Source organism: Panicum hallii, chromosome 8 (assembly GCF_002211085.1).
Source record: "Panicum hallii strain FIL2 chromosome 8, PHallii_v3.1, whole genome shotgun sequence".
Lineage (NCBI taxonomy): Eukaryota > Viridiplantae > Streptophyta > Magnoliopsida > Poales > Poaceae > Panicum > Panicum hallii.
The window spans coordinates 23,068,337-23,093,955 of NC_038049.1; the positions used below are offsets into that span (position 1 = coordinate 23,068,337).

At 48.0% G+C, this 25,619-nt stretch overlaps 1 protein-coding gene across 1 annotated transcript; it reads left to right on the forward strand.

Moving 5' to 3' along the window:
- Window positions 1-8,576: 8,576 nt before the first annotated feature.
- On the forward strand, window positions 8,577-20,676 carry LOC112902312 (receptor-like kinase TMK4). The gene is made up of 2 exons (XM_025971328.1): window positions 8,577-11,024; window positions 19,782-20,676. Exons 1-2 carry the CDS (start codon window positions 8,735-8,737, stop codon window positions 20,249-20,251), a joined length of 2,760 nt encoding a protein of 919 aa, XP_025827113.1. The 5' UTR covers window positions 8,577-8,734; the 3' UTR covers window positions 20,252-20,676.
- The last annotated feature ends 4,943 nt before the right edge of the window (window positions 20,677-25,619 follow it).

Genomic DNA, 25,619 nt, shown 5'->3' on the forward strand with positions numbered 1-25,619 from the left:
TGTCCTCCAGATCTTTTGGGAGAATTCCAATAACGAAGCCGAGTATGAAGCCTTGCTTCACGGGCTCTGTTTGGCGATATCACTAGGCATTAAGCGACTACTTCTATACAACTATTCACTTCTGGTCGTTCAGCAAGTCAACAAAGAGTGGGACTGCAATAAGGAGACAATGGACGCCTATGTACAAGAAGCACGCAAGCTGGAAAATAAATTTTCCGGACTGGAGGTTCATCACGTGATACGGGAGCACAATATTGGCGCAGATATACTATCTAAGCTAGGATCCACCCGTGCATAAGTTCCAGCGGGAGTTTTCGTCCAGGAGCTGAAGCAGCCATCCATCTAGTCCTTGCCTCAGATAACCATTGATACCGGGCTTCAAAAGCCCGATCAGGAGGTTATGATGCTCGGAGAGGACTGGAGAGAAACTTATATCGACTTCATCCGGGATCAAAGACTACTAGCGGGGATGGACGCAAGAAGCGCAGTAGCAGTTCGTGTCATACGCAGAAGCAAAGGTTTTGTCCTAGTCGACAACAAACTCTACCGGCGTGGCGCACGATCAGGTGTGCTCATGAAATGCGTAACGGGAGAAGACGGCTATGACATACTGCGGGAGATACATGAGGGCGTATACGGCAACCACGCAGCTTCAAGAACCCTAGTTGGGAAAGCATAGAGAGCTGGTTTTTGGTGGCCCACCGCAGTGTCAGATGCTGAGAATCTGGTGCGGAGATGCCAAAACTGCCAATTCTTTGGCAAGCAATCTCATGTCGCAGCCCACAATCTTATCACCATACCGCCATCCTAGCCGTTCGCCTATTGGAGCCTTGATATGATTAGGCCATTTACAACGGCGCCAGGTGGTTTCACCCACGTATTGGTAGCAATCGACAAGTTTACCAAGTGGATCGAGTACAAGCTGATAACCAAGCTCACACCAGACGGAGTCGTTGATTTCATCTCTGACATCCAGCATCGCTTCGGCTTCCCGAACACCATCATCACGGACCTAGGATCAAATTTCACGACTAACCAGTTCTTGGAGTTCTGTGAAAATGTGTGCATCGAAGTCAAATACGTCTCCGTTGCACACCCAAGGGTCAACGGTATGATAATCGAGGGCCTCAAGAAAAGACTCTATGATGAAAACAGCAAGAAAGGAGGAAAGTGGATACACGAGTTGCCACATGTCGTCTGGGGGCTTAGGACTCAGCCATCCAAAGCCACAGGATAAACTCCAAGAAAAGCTTCACAAAAGTGGATGAAAATAGCAATGTGGCAGATCGAGTTTGGGTTGAGGTGATGGAGCTCAAGCCCGTAGAAATAAAGAAGGCCAGGGAAGAAAGAACAAGTGGGGAGAGCCAAACCCCGTTCAGAGAAATGGTAGAATGAGACGATTTCGTCTACATTTTCCATGGGAAGAAGTTGGCGAAAAGAAGGGCGCCAGTTGATGAGATTTTTCTCCTGAAGCAAACCCTCAGAAACAAGATTCAGGAGTTCATTATTGGAGCACTTACTGTAAGTCCACTCTCCAAAAGGCGGCTGCGATTCCTTCCCCTTCCCATCCTTCTCGTTGGATCTCTTGGGCGCCATTTCAGATCTGTTTGCCACAAGCTACTTTACTTGCGTACGCTCGGGGGCTGCAGAGAAGGGGCGGAGAAATTCGGCTAGTTTGGGGCTTGGCAACAGTGGTGAAGGCAGAGCACGGATCTGATTGGGGATTCAAAAATTTTTTCGGTGGATTGACGATTGGAAGCATGGATTTTACCCTAAGTTACCACGGGGCTAAATAACCAGCGGCCGAAGTTGAAGAGTTGTCACAGGGAATATTCGGAAGGTGAGGGGTCATTTGGTGGATTTTCAGATAAAATATTCGATTAACCATTTTTTCAGGGTTAATTGTCCCGAAAAAAGGGATTTTTCGAATTCCAAGTCTAATCTCCATCATCTGTATCATCACACCAATTATTTCCCAATGGAACATTTTTTCACTGCATGCCACGACTGTTGGATCCTTTTTTCCAAATCTGAGAGATTTGGATTCAAGGCTCGGGGGCTGCGGGATACGTGGCATTGACTACTTATTTTTCGAATATATTCTAAGAGTAAGCAAGGAACATTCAAGACTAATGTGACCCTTAGCCTGATTCTTCGATTCAACCTAAGGCTCGGGGGCTACTCCATATGGAGTGCGACTTTTCATCGCACACCATACCAAAGAAGTAATTCGGGGCATGAGCACCTCATAGCTTCGATGCAGCCAAGGAAGTACTCGAAGAAGAACTTCAAGATGGAGCTCCAAAAGAAGCTAAAGACTACTTCGGAAGTACTCGAGGAGCCTACAGTACTCAGCTACAAAGAGCTCGGGGGCTTGTTAGACCCGGGACTACGGGGCTATGTACATAATGTAGTTCATAGAGAAATAGGGGATAGAACATGTCCTATACCTTATCTGTGTTGTACTCTATTCGCATGCGAAGTAGAACTAGATGATACAGAAGGAAGCTACTCGAGTTGTACTCGAGTACAGTTCCTAGGCTAGTGTCGGACTAGGATTCATGTAACCCTGTCCTCCCGGATATATAAGGGCGGGCAGAGACCCCCTCAAAACACATCAACACCCAAGGCAATACAAACCACCAAACAGAACGTAAGGTATTACGCACATCGCGGCCCGAACCTGTCTAAACCTTGTGTTGCTTGCACCTTCGAGTTCCTGATCTCGGCGTCACCCTACCTAAAACTTACCACCTCGGGTATACCCCTCGGTGGGCAGGCGATAAAACACCGACACTAAGTGCTTGTGAATAAATGAGACTTGTATTTGTGTTACGTGTGGTGGTGTGCCAAGTGAGACTTTTAGTTTGTAAGACTTATTCATGACTATGTTAGTGTGATCTTAGAACTTATGGCTTATGTGATGATCGTGACTTGGTGTTTGTTCATTTCTACTTTGTTGTTGTGGTATACATGTCATATGCATCATGGTGATATTCATCACACTTTGCACCCCACGAATACAATAATATAGGTGGAACTCTTTTGATATGTGCAAATGGCATTTGAGGCTATTTTTTATTTTACCTTGAAAAATGCACATATTAAGGGGGAGTTCAACTATATGATTGAATTCAAAATCATTCAATATATTATTTGTGAGGCTTAATTGTGTTGTCATCAATCACCAAAAGGAGGAGATTAAAAGTGCATTTGGCCCCCTAAGTGGGTTTTGATGTTGATGACATGCATAATTAAGGATCTAATGAGTTTATCGAAGCTATGGACAGGTTAAGATCCAATGAAATGAAAAAGAGCAAGAAAAGATGCTGATTTGCTTTAAAGACAGTGTTGAAGCTTAAAAGAAGATTTTTTATTAATTTCTATTTTGAATTTGAGTATAGGAAACACCGTACTATTAAGAGGGATGTGAATGGACAACTTAAAGATGTCAAAGTGCTTAATTGAGATTCTAACCACCCAAGAGAGATGCAAAACATACACTTGTGCACTCAGTTTTCTCACTGACTCAGTGTGTGTCGGAAGTTCCGACCCCTGTTGGAAATTGCTTCATAGATCCGACAGGGGGTCCTCAGCCAGCCGTTTTAATAGCATCGGAAGTTCCGACAATCATATAACCAGCACACTAACGGCTAATTTTTGGGGCTCAAGGAGGTGTTCTTCATGGGTTAGGTCAGCAGCGCAAGAAGGAGGGGCTTCGGTGAGAGCAAGAGTGAGGTGTGTGACTTGAGGATTTGAGTGCAAGTTCATCCACATTCATCTCAAGAGCACTTGAAGCATCTTCATTCATCAATTCGCGTTTGTTACTCTTGAGGCTTGCTTCTAGACGGCTCGGCGTCGCCCGGTTGAGCATCCTCTTGTGTGTACACGCCCCAGGAAGTTTGTATTACCCATTCTTTGTGGATTTGATAGTATGTGACTCAATCCTCCTTTGTGGTTGATTGAGGGAGGAAAAAGGTTAGTGTAAAACCCTGCTTTTTATGAGCTCCTCAACGGAGACGTAGCTTTCTTAGTGGGAGTGAATTTGGGTGAACAAATCTCTTGTATCTTGTGCTTATTGCATTTATCTAGTTCTTGTTGATCTACAGTTTATTTTGTGCCAATGTACGTCCTCAAGTTGTTGTGCTTGCAAAGATCACTTGCAGAAGTCTCCTAGCATCATTGCTCAACTTTTGATTCAGTCAGATTATGCAGTTTCAAGTTTAATTTTGAATTTCACATAAGAACTTTCATTTTGTCGAAAGTACCAACAATTTTAAAAAAATTTCACATATGCCTATTCACTCCCTTCTCTAGGCATCACCAAGATCCTTTCAAAAAGCTTCCAATTAAATTGGCGATGTTAGAGCATCTCCGGCAATGCCCCAATAAACATATCCTAATAACACATTATTGAATATTCCAATACCACTGTCAAGGGTTATTAGGGAAGATGCTTTTATAGTTCCCCAATAATCTCATCCCAATACAACTAACATAAATTGGCGATGTTGGAGCATCTCCGGCAGTGCCCCAATAAACATATCCTAATAACACATTATTGAATATTCCAATACCACTATCATGGGTTATTGGGGAAGATGTTTTACAGTTTCCTAATAATCTTATCCCAATACAACTAACATATTGGGAGAGCCAAAATTCTTCTTTTATTTGAGGGGAGTTAGGGTAAAATATTAGGACAACCTAATAATTATTGGAGAAAAGGAGAGATAGTGGGAACCGCTGGAGCATATCTTTTTCCAATATTAACAGTTTATTGAGAAAAGAGAGACGGTTGGAGATGCTCTTCTTCGATTACCTACCATTAAACTTGAATCTCTTTCTGGGGGAGTGCCAAATTTTAGCAAGCCTTGTAAGCTAAATATGCAATCTTTGTGTGTATGTTCTGAAGATACACCATGTGCATCTCGCTCCGTGAGAACGGATTGGTGACGGACCTGCGTCGTCGTGTGTACGTTGTGCATGCTGTTTGCTTCGCTCTGCTGCATGCATCCTCCACTCGCAATTATAGTTAACTGACAGCCATGACCTTATCAATTTTCAGTTGTAGAGTTTGGGTCTAATGTTTGAATACACATTGCAATTTGGAGGATGTGTTCGTGAGACATTTAATTTCAATAACACATCTACTAAGGTTAGTCTCAGCGTGTACTTTTATTGTAGAGTTACTAAGACTAGAAATTTGATAACCGAGCCACCTCCTCTATCCTTATAGTGATCTTGCCATATCAGCAAATTTGCTGTGTGGCATAAAATTTAATGCTCATGAAACTTTCCATTAAGACTAACCTAAGTATATTATATGTTATGCTCTTATTATTTACTACCACTTATTGCAAATAAGTCCAATAATTTTGAACCATGATATGGTCCCTAGTACAATAATTGTGACTACTATTACCTTCCGTGAAAAAAAAAGAAGATGACACTCAGATAAGAAGTTTTAGTGATGGTAGTACTAGATTCCCCCCACCCCCCCCCCAACTCAATATCTCGTATATACGAGTGTACATTCACTTTTATAAATATATAAAAGTACAACCAATTATAAGCACTTCTAAGATATTGGTTGGTAGATATTGATATCGATGAAGTCATTAGAGGCTATCGCTTCGACGGACATGCCACCTATCACTAAAATAATAGCGTCTTTAATTTTCTAGAATAAATTCAGAAAAATACGAGTACATATATTAAGTTAAGAACTTGAATCTAGGTAGATTGACTCTACAACAAAAGGTAATATTCATCTTTATCGCAATATAATATTAAAGCAAACCAAAAGTATGAAACAAAGAGTTCAAAAAATTATGAAAACAAAATTTTAAGAAAAAACAACCCGAATACTTTTTAAAAATTTAGACTTATGTATGAATTTTTTCTCACCAAATAAGAAGTTAATATTCCATGTATCACTTAAAGTTTGTCACACGGCTAGGTAGAATATATAAATCTATATTCGTTTTGAAGTAGATTCACACATTCTTGGATGGAGAAGGAAAAATTGGAAATAATTTGAAAATGCAAATGGAATGCGGGAGCAGCGAAGATTTATGACTTACGCCTGCCAACGAACGAGCAACAGCTAGAAACAGCTGATCCTCCTAACCGTTCACTCATTAAATGCTACTGCTGGCTTTGTGCTTTTTTTTATACATACTGGCCTTGTGCTGCGTGCCGTGAACCGTGAGATATTGAGAGCCTCTTTGGCAGGGGAACAGCTTCGCCAACGGCTTCATCTGAAATTGTACCAAAGACAATTTTGTAAACGGCTTCATAAAATTTCTCGTAAAGCCGCAAACAGCTTACGCTACGTATGAGGAGCTAAAAATATTAGCTTAACCGGCTTCATCTCTTCTATTCACTCATGAAAAATAGAAAGAAGTTTTCGCAAATATTTTTTAAAATAGTTTCAGCTTCACCAGAAAAGCCGCAGCTGGAGTCATTTTAGAAGAGGCCGAAGCCATGCTAAACGTGGCCTAAGTACCACTGTACCAGAGAAGGTCAAATGCTACTCCGCACCCTAACCGTCCAGCTGACCATCTTCTATGAGCAAGGCTAATAATTTAGCATTGTGCTGGCTTTATACTAGTGCCACATCACTTAGTCTAGTCTCAGTGCAGGTTCCATAAGAGTTTTATAATATTAAATTTTTGTATAATATCAGCAAATTTGCTAACATGGCAAGATCATAAAAAGAAGAGATAATGGGGAGTTTCGTAGGATGGGAGAGAAGTTTCATCCCCGCAATGAAACTATGCATTGAGACTGGTCTTGCAGCCCACCCAATAGTCAACTTGTAGTTCGATATGTATATAGGTTCCATCATTAATTATAGCCCACCTTATCCTCTCATAAAGCATCTTGCAATGTGTATCTCAGTTGGCTCTAAGCTTGCATCCCGCTTCTTCTCTCTTTTCTCTCCTCTCTCATCCACCTCCGCATTAATATAATGTGGCACCTCGTATAGCCTGCTCAGTTGGTCCTATAATATGGGTAAGTTTCTTACAAGTAATCTTTAGATAATAATAATACGTATATATTTCGTAGAAAAATTAGTTAAAACCTCATTTCTTAAAAAAGTAATAATTATATGTTTCTTTTCGGGTGGTAATCATTATTTGTTACTCACAACACATTAGCGAACACATAAAGAATTAATGCTATGAATAAACACTACGGAATGATGAAATGACCATCCATAGTCACAACTAAAATCTCTTCTTTAAAAGCATTGATTCGAGGAAGTTGATGTAAATATTACAATGACTTTTAAAGATAATGGAAAAGAAGAACATTGCATCTGCTACATAGCAGAAAGAAAAAGTTTCAACGTGAAAATCAATACTAAAAGAAAATACCCATATGTGGATGGTAATTTAAGAGCGTAGTGCGCATGAATGATGATGCGCTCTTCTTCATCGTCACATTGCTGCAATTGCGTCTTGATCCAAAGCCAAGCCGTATCTTTTTGATTGATACTTTGTCAAAAAATAATATCATTTCCTATGAAACATAGTGACTGAGAAAGGGTGGCTAGCCAGCAAAAAGATCCTATTCCTTTTTCCTCTTGTATTGACCATTTAAATAAACGATCTTAAACATTCAGAGAAGATATAATTTTGAACGCAAAATGTACATCACGACATAGAATCTTAGCATATCAACACTAAAAAGAAGGTGTTGGATGATTTCCAGTTTACAATAAAACAGGAAAATTTACTCTCATTCCAATTTCTCCTAGCGGCATTGTCTTTTCTAAAGATTAATTCATTTTTGAAGAACCAAATAGGAATATTTTAATTTCAAGGTAGTTTTCAAATGCCAAATTTCTTGCTCATTCTAGTTCCATTACTGACATGATGTTTATACATTGACCCAATCACGAACGAGTTGTTTTACGTAAGGACAAGGTTAAGCGTCATCCAGATTTACATTCACAATTCTCGCAACTAGGTTGTGCCCTTCTAAAAAAGATATTAATAGGGTTTGTACTAAGCAGTAAGAACATCAGCTGCAGTTGCTTGTTTCCTACTGACTGTGCTACGCAGAGTATGATATTGTACAACTATTTTTTTATTTGTTCATTTTTTTGTATAAAAACAATCAACATTAGTACCTGATATTTTTTATAAACCATCCTTACTACTTCTGTAATTTTTATTTAACACCAACCTGAAATATTCCCGCTTCATTGCGATATTATTAATCATCTAAGTTCACCTAATACCAATAAACTTACATAGTTGTATTTGTATACATTTTTTTAAAAGATTCTTAGCTATGCTTGGTTTCGTATGAACATCTCGCAGGTAGAATTTAGAAAGATATATAGAATACCAAATGGCAGCGTTTTTTTCAGAACAAAAAGAAACAAATATTCGTAAAGTTAGGTACATGTCCGTGTTGATGGAAAGGGACAAGAGTGGCTGAACCCACCACGCCCATCGCCAGCCCACACTTCCCAGGACGCACGCCGCACATCCGAAGAAGATGAACAAAACGAGATCCATCCAGGAGAGAGACAGCTCCGACGCACACACAGGGCAAACTGCAACAAGAGAGAGAAGCTAGATAGAGATAGAGAGAGAGAGAGAGAGAACCACCACGCGGCCGGAGACGCCCAAAAATACCATCTCTTCCCGGCCCAGGCAAGAAATCAATCCTCCACCAAGCATCCGCCGCATTTGTGCGGTCCGGCGAATCTGCCATGGGGAGGGAGAGATTTCTCCTCCTCCCCCTCCTCATCCTCCTCGCTGTCGCCGCCCCCGCCCCCGGCCCCGCCGCCGCGGCGACGGCGTATACGGCCGACGCGGGCGTCATCTTGGAGCTCGCCAAGTCGCTGACCAACCCGCCGCCGTCCTGGACCGGAACCGACGTCTGCGGCGGCGCCACCTTCCAGGGCATCACCTGCGACGGCGGCCGCGTCACCGGCATCAACCTCGCCAAGCAGCATTTATCCGGCACCCTCCCCCCATCCCTCTCCGACCTCACGGCGCTCCAGTGGCTGCAGCTCCAGGGCAACGCGCTGGAGGGTGATTTGCCCTCCCTGGCCCGGATGGGTTCCCTCGAGACCCTCGCGCTCGACGGCAACGCGTTCACCGCCCTGCCGCCGGACTTCCTCGAGGGCCTCCCCTTGCTGCAAAGCCTCAGCATGGACGATCTGCCTCTCAAGTCGTGGAGCATTCCCGACGCAGTCGTGGGTTGCACCGCGCTGCTGAACTTCTCGGCCTCCAACGCCTCCGTCTCTGGCCCCTTTCCGGCGGTTCTTGCCAACCTGACATCGCTCCGGATGCTGCGGTTGTCGTACAATTACCTCACCGGGGGCCTGCCAGTGGTGTTAGAGGGGTTGGACTCGCTGGAGTCGCTGCAACTTAACAACCAGAATTCTGATGACAAACTGTCAGGGCGGATCGATGTTGTGGCGAAGTTGCCGAGCTTGAAGACGCTGTGGCTTCATTCCAACAAGTTCACCGGCCCGATCCCGGACTTTAGCCCTGATTCACAGCTGGTTGATTTCAATGTCAGGGACAACAGTCTCACCGGAGTGGTACCACCCTCGCTGATAGGGATCGCAAGCCTTCAGAATGTGAAGCTGTCCAATAACCATTTTCAAGGGCCAAAGCCAAAATTCGCAGCTAACAATATAGATATTGATTCTGGGAACGGGTTCTGTCTCAAGGATCCTGGGCCCTGCAATCCACTGGTGACCATTCTGCTTGAGGTGGCTTCAGGGTTTGGATACCCACTTGAGCTTGCGAAGTGGGCAGGAAATGATCCGTGCAGAAGTGGTCCATGGCCTGGTCTTACCTGCATAAAAATGGATGTGACTCAAATCAATTTGGCTCGCAAGAACTTGTCAGGGTTGATTTCACCGGCTTTTGCAAACCTGACTAGGCTTCAAAGGCTGGATCTGTCGTACAATCAACTCACAGGGGCGATACCTGATGCTTTGACAACCCTGGCAAACCTCCATTATCTTGATCTGTCAAATAATCGTCTTACTGGACAAGTGCCTGAATTTAAGCAGCGGAATATAAAGCTGATGACTGCAGGAAATCGATTTGGGGAATCAGATGGTGATAATGGTGGAGGAGATGGTTCCAATGGTGGGTCCTCACCTTCAAATCCTACAGGTTCACGGAACTCAAAGTCGAATGCGGGAATGATCATTGGAATTCTTCTAGCTGTCATTCTTCTTGTAGTTTGTGTTGTGCTTTTCCTACATCATCGAAGAAAGAAGAACGTAGACAAGTTCACTCCTGTCTCTACTAAGAGCCCTTCTGGTGAATCTGAGATGATGAAGATTCAGGTGGTTGGGACAAATGGCAATAGCAATGGAAGTGATTCTGCAATCCCAACTGAGCTTTACAGTTACGTGAGCGCTGATAGTACAAACATTGCTGATATCTTCGAGTCTCATGGGATGCAATTGCCAATGAGTGTGGTACTGAAGGCCACAAACAATTTTGATGAGGATTACATCTTAGGTAGAGGGGGCTTCGGGGTGGTTTTCAAGGGGACTCTCAATGGAAAGCTTGTTGCTGTGAAGAGGTGTGACAGTGGCACTATGGGGACTAAAGGGCTGCAAGAATTCATGGCTGAGATTGATGTTCTTAGGAAAGTGAGACATCGACACTTGGTTGCATTGCTTGGGTACTGCACCCATGGCAATGAGAGGCTCTTGGTCTATGAGTACATGTCGGGAGGAACACTGCGTGAGCACCTGTGTGATCTTCAGAAGAGTGGTTATACTCCTCTTTCATGGACTCAGAGGATGACAATAGCTTTGGACGTTGCCCGAGGAATAGAATATTTGCATGGTTTGGCGCAGGAGACTTTCATCCATAGGGATCTGAAACCTTCTAATATATTGCTGGACCAAGATTTGAGAGCTAAGGTTTCGGACTTTGGGTTGGTCAAGCTTGCTAAAGATACAGATAAGTCCATGATGACAAGGGTAGCAGGGACATTTGGATACCTCGCGCCTGAATATGCTAGTATGTCCATTTCTTACTACTATAAATATTTTGTTCCCATGTACCATTCAGCATTTTTCTTGCACAAAATTCTTATATTGTTACATTGGTTGCTTCCAATTCTATCATTGTTTATTTTTCTTGAGCAATCTTTATACTTTCTATTGACACTAGTCACAATGTAGGATCATCTATAAAATACTATTAAACACTTGACTGTAGTACATGATCCTTCCAAGCAGAAGCCTTCATCGTAGTAGCACTATGCAGAGCTGTGCCTTAACTCAATATCAGTTTTTTGTAATACACCAGCAGATTTATCAGGTCTTTTTTGAAAAGCAGAAACATGGATTAGTAGCAGAGGTGTACTTTTTCTTGTATCCAATAACATGTAGCTCTATTATTTTGTGAGATATTGCACATGGGTTTTTGGAATTTGGAACAAGGTAGATTCTTGATGCAGTCACTAATTCACTATCATAGACTAGAGTATCCCTTAAACATAACATAGGTTATTGGCAGGACCTGGATGACTCACCTAAGTGCAAAAGCGAGTTATATCAGGGAATCTACAGTCTTACTCCACTAATTTTTTATATTAATAAGTTACAGCTGCAAATTACCTGTTTGGTACTAGTATGATTGTTGGAGATCATCAGCGGTCTGCGTTTACATGACAACTGCATGACATACCTAGAATCACCTATACCAGCAATACGCATTTCATTTTGTTGACCATTTAAGATGCAATGTGATTTTAATTAGTTTTTAGGTTTTTATGGGTGCCAGTTGTTTGCGAGTTTTCTTTTCTTTTTGAGGAAAAGCCTCACTGCCTTACATACTGTTTCCTATACCTTTGCTTACAAATAAGTCACTTTCATAACTGGTTTACATGGTTCTCGCCCTTTTTAATCTGAAGATGGGTTCTCTAGCAACCGCTTCATGAGTCCTTTGTCTTGATGGATAAGTCCTTGCTGCTGATCTTTGTGGTCCTTAGCAGCAGTTAGCATCTTGTAGTCCTTAGCATCTTGGACTGCAGGCATCTTGGACTAAAGGACAGCAGTTAGTGTCCTCTCTAGGACAGCAGTTAGTGTCCTCTGTAGGACAGCAGTTAGACTAGTGTTAGACTAGCATTATTGGCTTTGTTGCTGCCCAGCAGCCTGCTGTATATATATGTGGCCACCCCTCCCGTTGGAAGGCATGGCATTGTGAGTGTGAATGAAGAAAAACCCAGAAAACTTCCCAAACTTGAGTGTCATCCTCTCAGCTCAATGAGAGTGAAAATTGAGCTCCTAACATCTGGTATCAGAGCCGTACTTTCCTGTAGGTTGGATATCTCTTGCTCCTCCCCTTCCGAAGCCGCTGTAGCAGCGCAGCCACCACCAGCAGCTCGTGCAGCAGCCGGAGCTCGCCGTGGCAGAGGAGCGCAGCCGAGCGACGGCTCAAGCCGCTGCAGCAGCGGCGAGGGCGGCCAGGCTGGCTGCAGCGGAGCTGGCAGCTGCCCGGGCGGAGGTGGAAGCAGCGGAGGCGGAAGATGCAGCGCGTGCGGCGGAGGTCGAGGTTGAGACCTTGCGCGGCAGCCTCAGCGGCTCCATCGCCGGCGACATCACCGCCGACGGGGACCTTGAGGGGTTGGCAAGGGAGAGGGCGCGGCAGCGGACCGCGCGGTGGGCAGCAGCCCACCCCCACGGCGGCGGCCCGGAGGCCGGCGCGCCCGGCGGCGGTCCAGGGGCCGCGCGCCTGGCGGCGGAGGCGGGGCCCCTGGTGGCGGCGCTCCTGGCTGGGGTGCGCGCGGCGGCGCCCCCGGCTACCACGGCCTCCAGGCGGTGGTCAGGGACGTCGGTCCCGGCGGTGGGTGGCCCACCCTCACCAAGACCAACTACGTCGAGTGGGCCGCGGTTATGAAGGTGAAGCTCCAGGTGCGGCATATGTGGGAGGCAGTCCGGTACGGCGATGTCGACTACGATGCGGATCGACGGGCGCTGGATGCTCTCATCACAGCAGCCCCGCCCGAGATGCAGTTCACGCTTTCCAAGAAGCGAACTGCCAAGGAGGCCTGGGACTCCATCGCTGCGGCACGTATCGGCAGCGACCGCGCCCGCAAGACCACTCTCCAGGCACTTCGCAAGGAGTGGGAGAACCTGGCCTTCAAGCCAGGTGAGGATGTTGATGACTTCGCCCTTCGTCTCAACACTCTGCTGCAGAAGGTGGTGCAGTTCGGCGACGACACCTACGACGAGGAGAGAGCCGTCGAGAAGCTCTTCCGCTGCGTCCCCGAGAGGTACAGGCAGACCGCTCGGTCAATCGAGTCTCTGCTGGACCTCTCCACCATGACGATCGAGGAGGCGATAGGTCGCCTCAAGGTCGTCGACAGCGACGAGCCACAGCCTCCCTCGAGCGGCATCTCCATCGGTGGGAAGCTCCACCTCACTCAGGAGCAGTGGGAGGCTCAGCGCGGTGACAGGAGGAGGGGGGACCCCTCTCCCTCGACTGGTGGCCGCAAGCGCGGCAAGCCGCGAAAGGGGCGCGGAGGTGCCCAAGCCGGGGCACGAGGGCGCACCGAGGGTGGCGCCCGCGGAGATGCTCAAGGCGGCGCCGCTGACAGGCCCAAGGCGGCACGAGACGACGCCTGCCACAACTGTGGCAGGCCCGGCCACTGGGCCAGGGACTGCCCGCAGCGGAGGCGTGGGGTCCAAGCCCACGTCGCGGAGGCCCAGCCGGATGACGAGCCGGCACTGTTCCTACTCCACGGGGACATGGGGCCGCATCCGGCAGCACCGCCTGCCACCGCTCTACTCCACCTCGACGAGCCGCGTGCCCGAGTCCTCCTCGGCGACAGCTCTGACGACGACAGGGTCGATGGCTGGTACCTCGACTCCGGCGCCACGCACCACATGACCGGGCGGCGGGAGTTCTTCTCCGACCTGGACGTCGACGTAGGTGGCTCCGTCAGGTTCAGGGACTCCTCCGCCGTGGAGATCAAGGGCGTGGGCTCCGTGATCCTCACCGCCAAGTCCGGAGAGCACCGGATGCTCACCGGAGTCTACTACATCCCGGCGCTGCGAAACTCCATCATCAGCCTTGGGCAGCTCGATGAGAGCGGCTCCCGCGTGGTGATCGATAGCGGGGTCCTTCGCATCTGGGACCACAGTCGCCAGCTTCTCGCCAGGGTGGTTCGCGGGAAGAATCGCCTCTACATCCTCCATGTCAGGGTGGCCCAGCCTCTTTGTCTTGCAGCTCACAGGGACGACGAGGCATGGCAGTGGCACGAGCGCTTTGGGCACCTCCACTTTGAGGCCCTGAAGCGGCTCGGCGCCAAGGAGATGGTGCGAGGCCTCCCGTGCCTCGACCACGTGGAGCACCTCTGCGACGTCTGCGTGCTGACGAAGCAGAGGCGGCACTCCTTCCCCCAGCAGGCGAGTTTCCGAGCCAAGGAGCGGCTCGAGCTCGTACACGGGGACTTGTGTGGCCCGGTGACACCGGTCACACCAGGAGGACGGCGCTACTTCCTGCTGCTCGTCGACGACTTCTCCCGCTTCATGTGGGTGATGATCCTCGGCAGCAAGGGAGAGGCTGCGGACGCCATCAGGCGTGCTCAGGCTGCTGCGGAGACGGAGAGCGGCCGCAAGTTGCGCGTGCTGCGCACCGACAACGGCGGTGAGTTCACGGCGGCAGAGTTCACGGCGTACTGCGCGGATGAGGGCATCCAGCGCCACTACTCTGCGCCGTACAGCCCGCAGCAGAATGGCGTCGTCGAGCGGCGCAACCAGACGGTGGTGGGGATGGCCCGGGCCCTCCTCAAGCAGAGGGGCATGCCGGCCGTCTTCTGGGGCGAGGCGGTGGTGACGGCCGTCTACATCCTCAACCGCTCGCCCACCAAGGCACTCGACGGCATGACGCCGTATGAGGCTTGGCATGGGCGTAAGCCGGCGGTCTCCCACCTGCGGGTCTTCGGCTGCCTCGCGTTCGCCAAGGAGCTTGGCCCCATCGGCAAGCTCGACGACAGGAGCACTCCAGGAGTGTTCATCGGCTACGCGGAGGGTTCGAAAGCCTACCGCATTCTCGACCCGGAGACACAGCGTGTGCGCACGGCGCGCGACGTTATGTTCGACGAAGGGCGAGGATGGGCGTGGGACAAGGCGGTGGACGACGGTTCGGCTCCAACGTACGACGACTTCACCGTCGAGTACGTCCGCTTCGAGGGAGCCGGGGGAGTAGACAGCTCTTCTTCGCCGAGCGTGCCTACCCCAGTCCCCGAGCCTCCACCGACGCTGGCGCCCGCCACACCGGCGGCACCACGCCCTTCAGCTACGACTCCGGCTGCGCCGAGTTCCTCGGCTGCACCACCACAGCCGGCGACGCCGCGATCTCCAGTACCGATAGCCACTCCTCCGGGCCCGTCTACTTCGACACCTGCTCGTGCTGAGCGCAGTCCGGTGGAGTTCGCTACTCCGCTCTCTCATGACGAGGAGCGCGTCGACGCGTACCATGACGGCGAGCCGTTGCGGTATCGTACGATGGAGGACCTTCTCGGTGATCAGCCGGTGCCGGGACTGGTGCCTCACGACCTGGAGGCACAGTTGCATCTCGCATGTGACGACGGCGAGCCTCGGTCTTTCGCAGAGGCCGAGGGACACGCGGCATGGCGTGCCGCGATGCAGTCGGAGATGGATGCGATTGAGAAGAATCGCACTTGGGAGCTTGCTGATCTCCCTCGCGGTCACCGCGCGATCACCCTTAAGTGAGTGTTCAAGCTGAAGAGGGATGAGGCCGGCACCGTCGTCAAGCACAAGGCCCGCCTGGTGGCACGAGGTTTCGTGCAGCAGGAGGGCGTCGACTTCGACGATGCCTTCGCTCCCGTAGCACGGATGGAGTCCGTGCGACTCCTCCTTGCGCTAGCTGCCCAGGAGGGCTGGCGTGTCCATCACATGGACGTCAAGTCGGCGTTTCTCAACGGCGACTTGAAGGAGGAGGTCTACGTGCACCAGCCGCCGGGGTTTGCGATCCCCAGCAAGGAGGGTAAGGTGCTACGTCTGCGCAAGGCCCTCTATGGCTTGCGGCAGGCCCCAAGGGCGTGGAACGCCAAGCTGGATTCCACGCTCAAGGGGATGGGCTTCGAGCAAAGCCCGCACGAGGCGGCCATCTACCGGCGGGACAAAGGAGGCAATGCTCTGCTGGTGGGTGTCTACGTCGACGACTTGGTGATCACCGGCACCAAGAATGCGGAGGTGGCGGCGTTCAAGGAGGAGATGAAGGCCACCTTCCAGATGAGCGACCTGGGGCCTCTCTCCTTCTACCTGGGGATCGAGGTGCACCAGGACGACTCCGGGATCACACTTCGACAGACCGCCTACGCCAAGCGCGTCGTCGAGCTCGCTGGGCTCCTTGACTGCAACCCAGCTCTTACTCCGATGGAGGAAAGGCTGAAGCTGAGCCGTGACAGCACAGCGGAGGAGGTAGACGCTACTCAGTACCGGCGTCTTGTGGGGAGCCTCCGCTACCTCGCCCACACACGGCCGGACTTGGCATTCTCCGTCGGCTACGTCAGTCGGTTCATGCAGCGACCGACGACGGAGCACCAGCAGGCCGTGAAGAGGATCATTCGCTATGTTGCGGGGACTCTCGACCATGGTCTCCACTACCCGAGGTGCCCTGGAGCGGCACACTTCGTCGGGTACAGCGACAGCGACCACGCCGGCGACATCGACACCAGCAAGAGCACGAGCGGGATCCTCTTCCTCCTCGGCAAGTGTCTCGTGAGCTGGCAGTCGGTCAAGCAGCAGGTGGTGGCCTTGTCCAGCTGCGAGGCCGAGTACATAGCGGCCTCCACCGCGTCGACTCAGGCGCTCTGGCTCGCTCGACTGCTTGGTGATCTACTCGGCAGAGACACTGGAGCAGTAGAGCTCAGGGTGGACAGCAAGTCCGCTCTTGCCTTGGCGAAGAACCCCGTTTTCCACGAACGGAGCAAGCACATCCGGGTGAGGTATCACTTCATCCGAGGTTGCTTGGAGGAAGGAAGCATCAAGGCGAGCTACATCAACACCAAGGATCAGCTTGCGGATCTACTCACCAAACCCCTTGGGAGGATCAAGTTCCTTGAGCTTTGCTCCAGGACTGGGATGGTCCAATCTTCCCCCAAGACGACGCACAAGACTTAGGGGAGAATGATGGATAAGTCCTTGCTGCTGATCTTTGTGGTCCTTAGCAGCAGTTAGCATCTTGTAGTCCTTAGCATCTTGGACTGCAGGCATCTTGGACTAAAGGACAGCAGTTAGTGTCCTCTCTAGGACAGCAGTTAGTGTCCTCTGTAGGACAGCAGTTAGACTAGTGTTAGACTAGCATTATTGGCTTTGTTGCTGCCCAGCAGCCTGCTGTATATATATGTGGCCACCCCTCCCGTTGGAAGGCATGGCATTGTGAGTGTGAATGAAGAAAAACCCAGAAAACTTCCCAAACTTGAGTGTCATCCTCTCAGCTCAATGAGAGTGAAAATTGAGCTCCTAACATGTCTTGCCGTTTTTGAGTTGACAGATGATGTTTGATGCATCCAAACATCTGTTTGATTTTACATAGATCTGCTTTGTTCAGTCATAAGCTTGTGAGGATGAATGTTTCCCAAGCAACCAAGACAATTATTAGGTTTCTGCTGGTAATAGCATATAAAGGCACAGACTTTTGCTAAGCAGATCTCTGTACAAACATACAATGCCACTGTTGATAATTGAGGCCACTGGTCAGCCCTGAATGAAATTATTGTTAAACCTTTTCCTTTCGGTTAAGTCCATATTTTCTGTAGTACAAAAATTGTTTACGCAAACTATTCTTTTATTTTTCATTATGTAAAAAGCATGTCTTGAGTCCACTAGTAGTATTTGTCCAAGTCCAACTTGTGCTCCGTCTTTTACTTTGATATATGCACTTTGTAAAACATGACATTTCTCCATTTTATCCTTGCATGCCCTGGGATACTGTAAATTTTTTTTCGTAGAGATGAAACTTACAGTCCTGATGTTGTCACCATTTGGAGGTTTTTAGTTTTCTGGTAAATGCTCCAGGGTTCCATCTTAATGTCTGTAACATGATATAAACCGTTCCCTACAAAATGTTTCTTGTCATCGCTGGCGTAGTTACTTTATGAAGAAGATGACAAAAGATTTATTATTTGCAGAGAAAAGGTTGTATCTGTGGTTCTGTACCTAGTAAAGCCTGTCCTTAGTTCTGTTGTTCCTACTAAATGGCGATGAGCCTTTGCATTATTTACTAGTACAATGCAGTACAGTTTGGTCATGTTACTTGTTTTCATGCATTCATATATTCATGGATGAAGTTGAAAAAGATAAGGTTTCATAAATCAGTTCTGAAAATTATCAGGCATTTCCCAGAGTTTTTTTTTTTAAAATTCAATGGGCCTGAATTTCTCGTGTTCTCCATGTTTTTTCTTTAAATTTAGTATTCCATCAATTTTATGTCCTCCTTTACACAAAAATTGATTCCTCATATAGCATCCACAATATAGTCTAATTGGTTGCCTTTGGCCTTCTATACCCAGGTTACTCTTTGATTAATTAGACACCTTTTAGTAAAATAGTGGGGGTTTGTAGAACTGTATTCATGTTTTGACAAGAGTATCCTTTGTTCCAAAGACATCTTTCTATGACAACAATTAGAACTAATACACAAGTGTTCGGAAGTAAACATCATTGAAATAACCTGCAACAAAGTATCCTATTTTCTTTCCTTCTTAATATATTGATACGCAGTCTCCTGCGTGTTTGAGAAAAAAAAGTATCCTTATTTCTATATTCTATCAAAGAAACAGCAAATAACCTAACAATGCTTGGAGAGCATCCATGTCTCTACTAGTTTTTCTAGATGCATATCATATGGGTTGCATGCGTACTTACTAAAACATGAGTTGTATCCATTTGTCCATGAGCACATTTATTTTTTTTCCTCGAACACGCAGGAGAGCTGAGTGTCATTTCATTAAGGTGAAAGCTTAAAGCTTAAATTACAAGGATCAGGGCCTGGAGTCCTCATCCCCCCAACCCCCCACCCCCCACCCCACCACCCAACACACACACCACACACTCAGAAAAGAATCTAGAGAGGGGTCTCCGCACTTGCTGGGAAAACTCGATCCGACCACCCACTAAACAGGAAAAAATGGCTGATAAATGCCAGGCATATTTATTAAATTGGGCTGTCATGAACACATGGGGGTTGCTAGGATACTAGAAGCCAGCATATATCCAATATACTTCTTTCAAGTTGCAGAATTGTTAGGCAGTCCTGTGGGAAATGCTTAGGTTTCATGTGGCTTTATATAATTCATGAAGAGCTGTTGCTTTTATGCTGTATAATCAATCCACAATCTGACTAGGAATTGAGTAACAGTTTCAGTCCTTTAGCTGATGTGTCCAGGGCGACTTAAGCTTTAGAAAGGCGTTGCATATTCGATAAGAAGAAAAGACATTTTGTTGTCACAATATATATTTTTTTCAGCCACCAACAAGTCAACTTTGCTCAATTAAGTAATGTCTTTGTTGAACGTGATCACCTGATCTACTTCAGATCAGGTGCCTGTGGATCTTTTCAACTGGCTGAGTGTGTTTATGACTATCTCTTTATACGGCTGTTTTAGAAAAATCTTTTCTGAAAGGAATGCAGAGAGTTTCATGTGAAAGAATATTTTCTTCATGTTTTTGCAATGTCCTGTTTCGATTTGTTCCATTTTGTGGCATAGTATTGATAGACATGCCATTTGTATGTTTACAGCTACAGGAAAGGTCACTACAAAAGTGGATGTGTATGCTTACGGTGTTATACTAATGGAGATGATTACGGGAAGAAAAGTACTCGATGACTCATTACCCGAGGATGAAACACATCTTGTAACGATCTTCCGAAGAAATATGCTTGACAAAGAGAAGTTCAGGAAGTTTGTGGATCCCACTCTTGAACTCAGTGCTGAATCCTGGAACAGCTTGCTGGAGGTAGCTGATCTTGCACGCCATTGCACGGCACGAGAACCATACCAGCGGCCAGACATGTGTCACTGTGTGAACAGACTTTCCAGCCTGGTGGATCAATGGAAGCCAACGAATATTGATGATGATGATGATGATGAGGGCGGGACAAGTGAAATGGGTCTTCATCAGCAGCTAGAAAGATGGAGACGTGATGATTTCACTATATCAGATTCGGATTCATTTAGTACATACAGCTTGTCAAGGAAGTACCATTGACAGAGTGCAAGGCACAATTCATCATGTATAAATGAGTCAAGAGGCTATCTACAGCTCTTTGGGTCGCAAACAACATTGAAGGTCAATATGCAAGGTATTGTAGTTAGCCCACTGGAAATAAGGTTGCTTCATGATCAGCATGTTGCTCTTCTTCCTGCATTGGTGGTTCTCAGCATTTAGGAAGTCATCATACTTGAAACTAAATGATGCGTCTAGCTTATCGAGTCTATCTCATTCTAGAGACATTGAATAGAGAAACAATTTGTATTGGATGGTTAAGAGGGGGAAGGGATATGAAGGAAGCCATAGCTTCCAATAGTGTTTTCTGGTAGTAGTTTTTTCTTGTAGGCTTTAGAAGGGTTGCTTTGTGTACAATCAACCGTGAGAAGAGATTATATATGCCTGGTATTTGTATTCGTTGTGTACATGGCATGTTATTTTGCTATTCTCCATGTTTGGTGATATGGCCTTCAAGTACGAGAACATGTGAAATTATGCTGCTTAGCCGTTCTTAAGAGAGTTGAACATTCGTGCAAAGTACACACATAATGATATAACTTTACTTTAACCATTAAACAATCCACATTTGTGGAAGAAAATTGTCCGTACCGCGCCTACTGTGCGTCACCGCCCACATGCCTGGCCTCATCTCGCTGCAGCTCAGAGAGCCAGCCTTGGCAGATTGGGCCCGCGTGCAGGAGCAGAGTCGGCTGCTCGTTGCGCCGGTCCGGAGAGCTGAGTCCTGCGATTAAGCCGGCCGATCCTTCCGCCGTTTGTTCAAAGCTGCTGGTTTGTCCAACCTCAGGATCTGCCCGCTTATCGTGGACGTAGTTCAAAGCTAACAAGATTGCATGTTTGCCCAACAAAGATTTCTGGCCTGCTGGAGAACATCAAGCTGCTGGTTTGTTGCAGCTTGCCGTTCACACGCCGCCGGGCAGCTCGATGATCTACCATGCTACCTCCGTACCTCGCCCTTGCTACCTACGCCGCCTCCGTTAGATTCAAACAGGAATGGGGATGGGGTCTTCCGTTAGGGGCAGGGATGGATCTCATCGTCAGTGAAGAACGACATGCTGGCGGCTTCAGACGTTGAGGGCCTTAAGGATGCAGTAGCTGGATCTGATTTTGGAGCCAGCTTCGATAGATGCTGCAGATCGGGGCGGTCGTGGAACCGCATATGGCTCCGGCGGATGGGCCCGCGCCTGGTGGGGCTGACAGGACAAAAAAAGCTAAATACCAATAAGATGAACAAACTAAGTAATAACTCAATGGAAAGTTCATGTTCAATTCTTGGCATTCGCAATTTTTTTATTTTTTATTTATTTTTCTCATACAGAATATGACAATTTTTAATTTGATGTTCATGACGAATTTGCTTAAACGTCACAGTATTCTAGGCCGAATTGTGATGAAATATAAAACGTCATGGGTTTTGGGCTTGATATCCATAACTGCGAATCCATGACGTTCTCTAAAAACATCATGAAAAATTTATCATAGATTAAATAGTTTCTTGTAGTGTATATAGCAATTAAAACTAAAAACTAATTTTAAATTAAAGCTAATTGCTAAACTAACTAAGCTAAACCAAATTAACAACCTAAACTAATATAATTTAACTAAACTAACAAACAAAACTAGCTAAATCAAATTAACAACCTAAATTAAACTGATAAAACTAAACTAAACAAAATAATTAAACTAAAACGAAAAATAATAAAAAACACTCAGTCCCGGCTGGCGCCGCGCTACATACTTTGACGAGCGTGCAATGCAGGTCGGGGGTAGCGGCTGGGCAGGAGCGACGCCGGTCGTGTCAGACCCGGGGCTACGAGACTGTGTATATAACGTAGTTTAAACAGAATTAGGAGATAAAACCTGTCTTATCTCTTATTTATGGTGTTCTCTACTCGTATGAGTAGGAGATAAAGCTAGTTGGTACAGAGGAAACTACTCGAGTTGTATTCGGGTACGATTCCTTGGCTAGTATTGGACTAGGATTCATGTAATCCTGTCCTCCCGGATATATAAGGGGGGGCAGGGACCCATTTAAAACACAACATCTACACCCAAGGTAATACAAACCACCATACAGGACGTAGGTATTACGCACCTCGCGGCCCGAACTTATCTAAATCTTGTGTTCCTTGTACCTTCGAGTTCCTGATCTCAGCGTCTCCTCACCTAAACTTACCACCTTTGGTATACCCCTCGGTGGGCAGCCGGTAAAACACCGACAGCTGGCGGGCCAGGTAGGGGACCGCATCGAAGATCCACCAGCGAACTCGATGGCATCTTTCCAGTTCACCAGGTCAGTACCCTCTCAGGGCACGACGTTTGTTTTTGGCTCGTGGGTCTGCGTCGCAGATGATGCGGGCAGTTTCCGTCGATTCCTTGTTGACATGAAGCCGAAAACTCCTGCGGCGGGTTCTCATAGCGACCTCGACAAGTTCATTGATGATCTCGATGACTTGTCAATCCATGGATCCGCTACGAGAACCGAGGAGGAGTCTGCTTCCGGCGCGACTTCATCCAGCGCTGCAACAACCTTCCTTGGGTTGGACTCGTTCCAATCTGAGGATTCGCGTAGCCGATCATGACTCGGTCTACGCAATTTGGCCACTGATCTCCAGGAGGCCGACATCTCTGAGTCCCTCTCCACATTGGAGGAGGACTTGGACTTTCTACTCCAACTCGGAAAGCTCGAAGCCACTGCACGTCGGGGGGCTTCGGGTTGTTTTGGTGCCAACGGTCTGATGATCACCTCTACTCCGGAGGGCGTTTTGTGCATTGGAAGGGCATGAAACTTTCTGATCTACTCGAGGCCGAAGACCGACTTGTGGCACACCTCCAGTCTTTGCCTTTTCAGGAGGGCAGGCCATTAGCCACCGTGGTGGAGGAGTCGACCGAGCTAGTCGACGCGAGCTCTGATGACTTCATCTCACGCCAGGTGCTGATGGTGGAAGAAGGCGAGGACGATGGTGACCTGCCCATCATCGAATTTGATGCGGTATCTGACGATGAGGCCATAGCCAACGCCGGTGATGAGAATGATGCCGATCGTGAGGCACGGAGGACCAGGAACAGAGCTCACGCAGCCCGCCGAAGGAGGGTCAATGAGCGTATGCGATCTATGCATCGTGAGCTTAACGCCGAATTCGCTGCCGTAAGCGAGCGGGGCTTCAGGACTCTGGTGGCCAACATCACCAGGGTTACGGCTATACTCGAGCGCAGTAACAATCCAAACGTACATCAAGCAATTCGTTACGCACAGAGGGCTTGGATTCAGCTTGATCAACAAAACCTAGCGTCTACCCTCAGGGAGGAGCGCGTGGCCGAAAGCCGAAGCTAGGCTCACAGTCGAACGGTAGGCAGCCATCCTCGACCTCAGCGTAGCAACAACGACAACACTCACAGGAGTCAGGCCCCTGGCGGGAGGCAGCAGCCACCTCCAGAGGGTAACCCGCGACAGGCCAATCATCGGCCTCCTCCAGAAGACCTACGCCAGCGAATCAATGAAGGACGCGATGCGCGGTCCGTAATCGATTCCAGGCGCAGAGAGCGCGAAGTAGTCGAGACAGTAGGTACTGACTGCAGCGACTATTTTCCAGCTTTCTCCGCACGGTTTAGCAGTTACAAGTACCCTAAGGGCTTCAAGCCGATCGACATCACCAAGTATGATGGCAAGCAAGCTCCTCAGCAATGGCTACGTTGCTACTCCACCGCCATTGAAGTCACGGTAGGCTCCAACATTACCAAGGTCGTCTACTTCCCGATGGCTTTGGACCCGGCGCCGCTCACGTGGTTGGAGAGCCTTAGCAACAACTCGATCGACTCCTGAGAGCGGCTCAAGAAGGTCTTCATCGACAACTTCCAGGGGGCGATCACTCGCGCAGGTACTCGTTACGATCTTGCTCAGTGTAAATAGGAACGTAACGAGCTTCTACGGTCCTATACAAGCTGTTTCTTCGACGTTCGCGCTACCATTGTAAATATCTCGGAGGAAGACATTATCGACTGCTTCTACAACGGCATCACTAGCCCAGGCATCTACAGAGACTTTGGGCGGAACAGATCGAAAACTGTTGTAGGGCTCCGTGATATGATGCATGATTGGTCCGAGCAGGAAGAGAAGATGTTGGAGCGGTTCCCGAGGTGCAATGATAGCAACTTGAGGTGTCCAAATGACAACCGTAACGACAAGAGCCAGCGGGACTATTCGGGTCCATCCCGAAAACGCAAGCCAAATGATCTCATCACGGCTGTGGATCATCCCTCGCGAGGCAAGAAGTCAACAATGTAGGAAGAGTTCAAGAAGCTCCTGCAGAAGAAATGCCCATGGCATCCAGTTGCCAATCATGCGGCAATTGATTGCTACCACCTTCGGAGGACATTCAGCAATCCTGGTGGCGGCAAGAAGAGCAAGAAGCCAGTGGACAAAGAACCCGAAGACGATGACCAAGGGGACCAAGCCCACAACACGAAGTTCCAGGATGCTTCAAAGACCATCAACGTCATCTTCGGGGGAGATGGAGATTTCGGTTCCAGGCGGGAACAAAAATTGCTTCTCCGGGAGATCATGTCCGTCGAGCTAGCAGCACCACGACCACTCCGCTGGTCAGAGGTGCCCATCTCATTCTCCCGCGACGATCAGTGGACAAGCTTTTCGGAGCCTGATAAGTTCCCATGGTCTTGGATCCGGTGGTGGCAGAAGTCAGGCTCACCAAGGTACTCATCGACGGTGGGAGTGGTCTCAACCTCATCTTCGCCAGCACTTTGAGAAAGATGGGTCTGGACTTCATGGACATGCTGGTTCCAAGCAAGTCTCCTTTCTACGGCATTGCCCTAGGTAATGCGGTGTACCCACTTGGCACGGTGGTTCTTCCAGCCACCTTCAGCACGAGGGAGAACTACCGCACCGAGTTCATTAAATTCGAAGTTGCTAACTTTGAATCTTCTTATCATGCCATATTGGGCCGTCCGGCACTCGCCAAATTCATGGCAGTGCTGCATTATGTTTATTTGCTTCTCAAGATGCCAGGACAAAGTGGAGTACTCACTCTCCTAGGCGACTTGAAGAAGTCATATGATTGCAACCAGGTGGCGATCTAGTATGCTTCAACTACGTGTGTGCCGGATGCTTCAGGGGAAGTACTCGCGGCCGCGCAACAGCTCTCCCAGGCCGGGCTGGAGATCCCTTCGAGAAAGGCCAGCAAGTCGAGCATCCAGTCGACTGGCGACGTGGCTCTCAAGATGATCCAGCTCCAGGAGGGTGACTCATCCAAGACCGCCATCATCGGCGCGGGCTTAGATGAGAAATAGGAACTCACGCTCGTCAGTTTCCTCCGGGCTAACCGAGACATATTCG